The sequence below is a fragment of the Polistes dominula genome, unplaced genomic scaffold (genome assembly GCF_049000335.1).
Source record: "Polistes dominula isolate Pdom_NZ unplaced genomic scaffold, Pdom_raw_medaka contig_28, whole genome shotgun sequence".
Taxonomy (NCBI): domain Eukaryota; kingdom Metazoa; phylum Arthropoda; class Insecta; order Hymenoptera; family Vespidae; genus Polistes; species Polistes dominula.
The window spans coordinates 5,831,997-5,840,238 of record NW_028300879.1 but is presented as its reverse complement, the minus strand read 5'-3'; the positions used below and the strand labels follow the sequence as shown (position 1 = coordinate 5,840,238).

Sequence of the window (8,242 nt, the reverse complement as noted above, 5' to 3'; positions counted from 1 at the left end):
AAAGAGGAGGTGGAGGTGGTGGAGGAGGAGGAGGAGGAGGTGAATGTGGTGGAGGAGGAGGAGGACGCGAAGAGAGCAGGATCCTCCAGTGATACGGGCTACGAGGAGCACGCGCGCCGATTCATCGGCCGATCTTGCCACGAAACTCGCTCGCTCGATCCTCGCGGCTCGGTTGGTCATCGTCTCCTCTTTGGTTCGCGCGCGCAAGCCTGCCGGAAGCGGAGCCGTTTTGCCACCGCCAAGCACCGGCTTAAACAGAGAAAGAAAGAAAGAGACAGAGAGAGAGAAAGAGAATTAGAGAAAGAGAGACAGAAAGATAGAGAGAGAGAGAAAGAGTCCCGCGATTTACCATTGCAAACCTTCTCTTCACTTGTCTTCTCTTCTCTTGTCTTGTCTTGTCTTGTCTTGCCTTGTCTTCTCTTGGCTTGGCTTGACTCGAGCTTGCCTTGACTTGACTTGGCTTGGCTTGGTTTGTCTGTCTTGTCATGTCTTGAGTTATATTCGCGCGAAGTTTACCAGAAGTATTTTAGTCTCATCGTACCGGCGAACCATTAGGTGTCCATTTCTCTTTCTGCCTTTTTCTTTTTAATTTTCTCTACCATACTTTTCTTAAGATATTTTCATTCCCCTTTTGCGATCAAGTTCAGCATTTGTCTTGTGAGATGAGACGAGAATAAGCTGGTGTTGTTTTGGTATATTTCTTTGCGAACAGTGTGTCCATTAGTGAATTTTTGATTAGTATCGATAGAGGATCAGAAATTGCTAGATAAAAAGCAGGAAAAAGAAGAAAAAGATATAATAAAAGAGTGTAATCGCGTTGGTTGTTTCATTGGTTGGTGCGTCGTAGGTAAGTGCCGACGCGACGTGGACGCGAAGAATCCGACGGCGTGCGTGACATGTGCGATCGTTCCTCCCGAAAGTGGTCCTCCTCTTCTTCAACGTCGTCTTCGTCTTCCTCGTCGTCTTCTTTCTCTTCTTCATCTTCGTTGCTACCGTCTTATTTGGGTCTTAGGAGAAGAGGCAAAAGAAGAAGAAGAAGAGGTGTAGAAGAGAGTTGTTTTGGGGAATCAAAGAAGCAGGAAGCAGGAGGAGAAGAAGAAGAAGAAGAAGAAGAAGAAGAAGAAGAAGAAGAAGGTGGTGTGTGGAGGAAGGGCACGATAAGGATAACATCCGGCGGCGCGACAGGTTGAAAAGATGCTGGCACTCGCGATGCGCCGCGAACATACGACCGGCCGCAGCAATTACGAGCCCGCGAATCCGCTGGCGGCATTTGAACACCTGCAGCACGCGGCACCAACCGGCAACCCCTTCGAAGGCCGGGTGCGCGAAGTCGTACCCCCACCTCCACCCCCAACCGACTCCGAGGGTGAACTGCAAGAGTTCGTCGACATCGCACAGGTCCAACAACTCCTCCAACAACAGCAGCAGCAGCAGCAACAGCAGCAACAACAGCAACATCATCAACATCATCAGCATCAACAACACCAGCAACAACAACAGCAGCAGCAACAGCAACAGCAACATCAACAGCACAATCATCAGCAACAGGCTGCTGCGGCCGCGGCTGCCGCTGCCGCCGCCGCTGCTGCTGCCGCTAGTGCTACTTCCTGTATTTGGGGTGCTGTTTATCCACCACCACCCCCATCCCTCAGCTACCATCATCATCACCATCATCATCATCATCCGCCACCGACTTCGGGTAAATATTCTCTTACCTATCTACTCTTCTTCTTCTTATTTTTCTTATTCTTCTGTTTTTTCTTTTTCTGTTTCTTGTTCTTCTTCTTGACTTCCCTCGTTAGCATTCTTCCTGTTCTTCTCGGCAAAGGCAAAAGACGCGTCTCGTAGCAATCCGTGAACCGTAACCGCCACGTCGGTGGTGCCAAGAGAAACGTGATTTGTCGTGGCAAGCTCGTGAAATATGTCGACTCGCCGATGTATCCCGGACTCTCTTAAAACGTTTGCTCTTACTATCCTTATCTCCTACGACGACGACGACGACGACGACGACAACAACGGGCAAACGAAAAAATGACTTTATGGATCGCGAGAACTCCAACGACAAAGTAGAAAGAAACATTTATTTATATATGTACATATATATGTAAAAGATATTGGTATATGTATCATGGGCGGTACGCGCCCCAAGATTTGTCCGCTTTCGCTCAAGGGAAGCTGTTTGCTTGCCTTCTTGCTTGCTTGCTTGCTTGCTTGGTCTGCGATACACGCGCGGCGGCTACCGGTATTAGCGCCGATCTAAACACTCCTCGGCTAAGGTAATCGATCTTTACGACCGCTACGTTCAAACCTGTATTTCTAGACCGGCTATTAAGTTTCTTGTCACCACTCGAACGTGCCTCGCGAGTACGTGCCTCCGCCTTGCCACTTGGGAAGCCTGAAAATCCTCAAGGGTTCTTTGCCTTTGCTTTCCATATCTTTTCTTTCCAATCGATATCTTAGCATCTTTTCTATCTCTTTATCTTCTTCCCGAAGATTCATTCCTGATCGGATTTCATACGAATGTTGACATTTGGCACAAGTTTCATTATCGTATTGTACATTTTCTTTCATTGTTGAAAACTTAGTTTGATGACACAGTGCCAAATCTTGCAAATTTATTTTCTTGAACCTTTTCAAGATCTTTCATGATAAATGAGTTCTCATTTTTCAAAATTGTTACAATTTTGACTCAAATTTCTCCAGACCAGAAACTCACACACAATCTTGGTCAGAAAAAATGAAATAAATACATGGGTAGATTGAAACGTTTAAAACCAAACATGGAAACCATTTCTTTGGTTAAAACTCACTTTCATTTTTCTATTTACATTAGTATTTTCAACGTTAAAATAAAACAAAAATAAACTTGAAAATTTGTCACCTATTCTCGTATTTTCACCGCATACGAAAAGTACAAGATAAAGAGTTTCCTAGTTATCGCTGAAATTAAAAATTTATCATCGGAGAGATAAAGAGAAACTTATTATATATTATTATTACAAAAATAGTGATGTACGTAGAAAAATATTTCGAAATTTAGAAATTTTTAGAATGAAATACGGTGAATGTTGTTGTTTTTACATTATGAGGTATTTAATTGTATAATTTTCATAGTTTTCGATACTTTAGCGAATGAAACTTCAAATTTCTTTCCTTCTATCTTTCTCTCTCTTTCTTTCTTTCTTTCTGTTTCTTTTTTTTTTTAATGAATATTATGTATGTATTATTTACGATCTTATGTTTAAGCAGCATTCCTCTTGAAACATGGCTCCATTGCAATTGATACGACACTATAAAAGTAATCATGTGCTTGATGCCGGGCTACTTCGCTTTTGGTGCCTTTTATGAATGTTTCGCTTGGCTAAGCTTCCTTGACGTTTCTGATCACGAGCATGTTTTCTAATACTTCGTACATATATATACACAGGGCCGTATTCATATTTTTTGATACCTTTAATCATAAAACAATTGGCAAGGTTTTAATCTAATTCATAATTTATTGATTTCATTAAACACATTTTTTTTATTAAATAAATTGGTTCTCATATTTTTCTTGGTGCCTTCTTGGTAATTAGGAAAATAAACCTAGTCTTCAAAAAATTGATTTTATAATTTACATTATTTTAATTAAAAAAATGATTTTTTTAATTTGTTTTTTAATTAATAATCAAATCGTAAATAGATTGGCCTATAAGTTTATACAGTTTTGGTCATTTATTTACCTAAAAGAAAAGCATCATGGATTTATTGACAAATTGAATCAATTCGACAGCTCTTATAAATAAAAATTATTGGTTAATAAATGTATTTATATTTATTAATAAAAATATTATAGTAATCTTAATCAGCATTTATAAAAAAAAAAAAAAAAAAAAAAAAAAAAAAACACACACAGAAGTATTTATTGTACAACTTAATAAATGTTTGTAACTTGGTCACTTACATTAATCCACTTTCATAATTACCGGTATAATTGTGATTAGATAAAATATTAAAATATGAACCCCCCATAGAAGAGTCCGGTTTACGTTTGATTCGTGGTATCGTGTGTGTGAATACGACCCTGTATTTATATTAAATATTTACACATGATTTGTGTTAGGTTATGCGTATACTTAAGTTTTAACGTGTTCATAGTTATAAGATATGCGCGTAATATACAGAGACCGATAGAAAATAAGACAGATGAAGGAATATATTATAAGATAAAAAGGGAAAGTAGATATACGATAATAACGACAGCAATGAAAATTCGATCTCAATCGTAAATAGGAAAGATCGTGAATCTTATAGATCGTAATCACTATTTTTCATTAAATCTACTTTGAAAGATCTTTGCTGGTTCGATCCTTTGCAATTATACGTCCAATCCTATTAGACATTTCCTTTCAATCGTAAGATTGTAAAATTTTTTTATGACTTACAACTAACAACTAAATTATATTGGATATTAAATTTGTTGATATATCGATCAGATTTCAAATTTGACTTTGAATATGATTGAAAATCATTTACAGATAAATATTACGATCGATGAAAGATCTATTGAATGATCTATATTATTAGATATAGCAATTAATTTGGTGCTTTTATTTTATTTTAATTTATTATTTATTTATAAAGTAATTATACACATCTGTTATTCTTCAAAATAATCTTTTCATTATTTTCAATTACTTCTTTCTGGAAAGAATTCTAATCTTTCTGGAAATTGTCAAATTTCTTGACGAAAAAATTATGCAAGTTTTGATGCAATTAATTTAATATCAAGGCATCGAATTACAGTAATTGTTACACCTAATATATATATAAATATAAATTCAATTTGTATAGAATCATTTTTTAGGATTTTTATTTTATTCTCTTAAATTTATATAAATATAATGATATAATTTATTTATTAATTTATTACATATAATTATATATATATTTATTATTATTATATTATTATTACATATTTTATATTATTATATATTATTATTATATATAATTATAATATTATATATATTAATTATTATATATATAATTAGTTATTAATTATATATTGTAATAATATAATTAAATAAATTAATATTTTGAACAAACAATATGGAAGAAAAACAAAACTCAATAAAATTAAAAAATTAATATAATTTCTCTACTTTAACATTTATTCTAGAATTGAAGTAATAAATATTTTATATGAAACTTTAAATATACATACAATTATCGAATAAATTAATTATTGTATATATGTTACATTGTTTATGAAATATTATTAATAAATTAATATTTTTTTAACGCACATATGAAAACATATGTGCAATTACATTACAAAATTTCAATAAAACAAACAATGATAATATAATATTTCCAATTTGAATATATTTCTTTTCTCTAACAACTTTTACTATAAAAAATCATATAATAAAGAATTAAATCTTAACGAAAGGATGATATACGTTCATGGTGAAAACATATGCGATTGAACTTTGCCGTCGGATCGCGATAGTCACTGACGTTTCGTACGAAATATTTCTATTTTCAATCATTGTATCTCTCTTCTAAATTATTTGTATTAACACTTTGACTGCCATGTTGGTCATATATGACCGGTCACGGTTTCTCCTGAGATCTCATGATGGTCATTGGTGACCGAAGTGTATGAACCTTTGACAATTGTAAAAAACTAAATGAAAATTGAAAGTTAGTGTATTTTAATATGACTGACATATATAGAAGATACTTTGAAATAAAAAGTGCCCTATTGAACAATTACAATTTTTTATTAACCCTTTGAATACTGAATAATTTTAACTAAAATGTTTTGTAAAAATGAAATAATTTATTATTAACCAGATTCTAATAATAAATTATATTTAATAATTAAAGTTTTTATTTATGAATATAGTTTAATTAATTAATATAAATAATGTGTTAAATTAATATAAATATAATTAATTATTATTATATTATTATTATTATTATTATTAATTGGCATTAGAAACTCGGAAGTTCATTGCCGCAAATACCAAATCCCGCCATTGTTAAATATAATTAATAAATTATTTAAAATAATAATTAATATAAATAAATATAAATAATTAATTAATTAATACAAACATTACATTATTCTACATTAATATTAATAAACACGTATATGCGTCAATTGACCATTCTGGTAATTTTTACCAAACGCATATATGCGTTCATAGCACTCTAAGGGTTAACATCAATTTATTATTATTTTGCCATTAAATTCTTTGAATTATAAAAATAATGCCATGGTATCCTATACAAAACATATTATTTCGGCATAGCAGTTAAAGGATTAACGATAGAACAAATTGTTTAGAAAAAAGAATTTTTTTCCTTCCTTCCATTTTATCGACCTTTAAATGAAAAAAAAAATAAAAAAAAATAAGAGAAACTTTCGGAGATATTATGAATGAACATGACGTGTATGACGAATGACGAGTTTGAGAATGAGAAAGATCGAGTGTCGTTGAGTGAATGAGAGGGAGAGAAAGAGAAGAAAAGAGAGAGAGAGAAAGAGAAAGAGAGAGAGAGAGAAAAAGAGAAGGAAAAAGAAGACGTCGAGTGGTCGACGAGCCACGCGTCATAGACGTGTCTCGGATGCCAAAGGTTAAAGGACGCTCCTACTTAATTCCACGTGCGTCTTGTCTCTGATTGTCATGGTGCATGATTAGAAATACAACTAAATGGCTCAGTTCTTCGTGAGAATTTATCTTCGATTTTGTTTCTTACGACTTTCAAAACATTTCGTTTGCAAATTACGATTTTCTTCCTATTTTTATTTTTTTTTTATTTTTTTATTTTTATTTTTTTTTTGTGCAAATATACTTGGACCGTTTGTTTACGAAAATGATGCAAATTTTGTCAACATTTATTAACTAAACATATTATTATCGATGTTCTTATTTATAATTCACGAAAAAGGTGTGTGTGTGTTTTTTTTAATGATTTTTCTTCAAAAATGAAATTCTCATATAAAAATAAAATCTACGTATTGGGTTTTTATTATTTTACGTTTTATAATAATGAACAAAATAAAAGCTGTATAATTCTTAATATATAGTTTTTTATAATAAGATTTATAAAATTAATTTTATAATATTATAAAATATTATACAATTAATATTATAAATATTATAAATATTATAAATATTAATATTATAAATTTTATAATATACAAATATTAATATTATAAATATTATAAATTTTTATAATATTTCAATAATAAAATTAAATTTTTAATTATAAAATATTACTTTTAAAAATAAATTGGTAAAAATAAAGAAATAAAATTCTTAATATAATATTATTATATATATTTTTAATATTAATACTTATAATAATAGTAACATATATATATATATTTTTTTATAATATTTCAATAATAAAATTAAATTTTTAATAATAAAAAAATTACTTGTTTTTTTTTCATTAATTTTAAAAATAAATTTTTAACAATATTATTATATATATTTTTAATATTAATATTTAGTCTCGTTAATATATAATTTTTAATTGATAACTTTTAATATATAAAATTAAATGATTAAATAATTAAATTGAATAAATGTAAATTCAATATAAATTTTGAATAATTAATAAATAATAATATTTGAATATTTATCTGAATTTTGCATAAAGCTATAACTAAATTATTTTACATAAGAATGTAAAGTACATTGTATAATAAGAAAGAAATCATATGAAGTTAGATTGAAACACGAATAAGGTTGATACACCTTTAACATGCGTACATCGAAAGTTGAATGTATCTGTGTATCGCTTATCTCTTATTTTCTTTTCTCGTCTGGTATAATTATGCAAACGTGAGAGATTGAAAAAATTAGAATTGTCTTTTGCGATAGACAAGGACTCTCGGATCGTTCAATGGGCGAGTCGACGAGCTACGAGTTTTCCATACGTCATTGTTCAAAGTGTATCGCTTGTGTATATTAACGCGTGAAGAAAGTTAGAAAAGAATTAAAGAGAGAGAGAGAGAGAGAGAGAGAGAGAGAGAGATAGAGAGAGAGAGAGAGAGGGAAGGAGATAAAATGATATGTACACTTTTGACATTTCGTCGTTATTGTAATATACCAGTCGCAAAACAGGAAATCGTGAATCGTTTGCGAGAAACAAGGTGGGCGAGTAAAAGGGAGCCAATCGTTTTCCTCTTCTATCTATCTATCTATCGTTTTATTTTGTACTAAGACAAAAATATAATATTGAT

General features: G+C 31.2%; 1 protein-coding gene across 1 annotated transcript; it reads left to right on the top strand.

The window, feature by feature from the left end:
* Window positions 1-241: 241 nt before the first annotated feature.
* LOC149033660 (uncharacterized) lies at window positions 242-4,685 on the top strand. Its single transcript, XM_089174587.1, has 2 exons — window positions 242-1,699; window positions 3,250-4,685. The coding sequence occupies exons 1-2, from the start codon at window positions 1,195-1,197 to the stop codon at window positions 3,294-3,296; spliced, it is 552 nt and encodes a 183-aa protein (XP_089030713.1). The 5' UTR covers window positions 242-1,194; the 3' UTR covers window positions 3,297-4,685.
* Window positions 4,686-8,242: the final 3,557 nt, after the last annotated feature.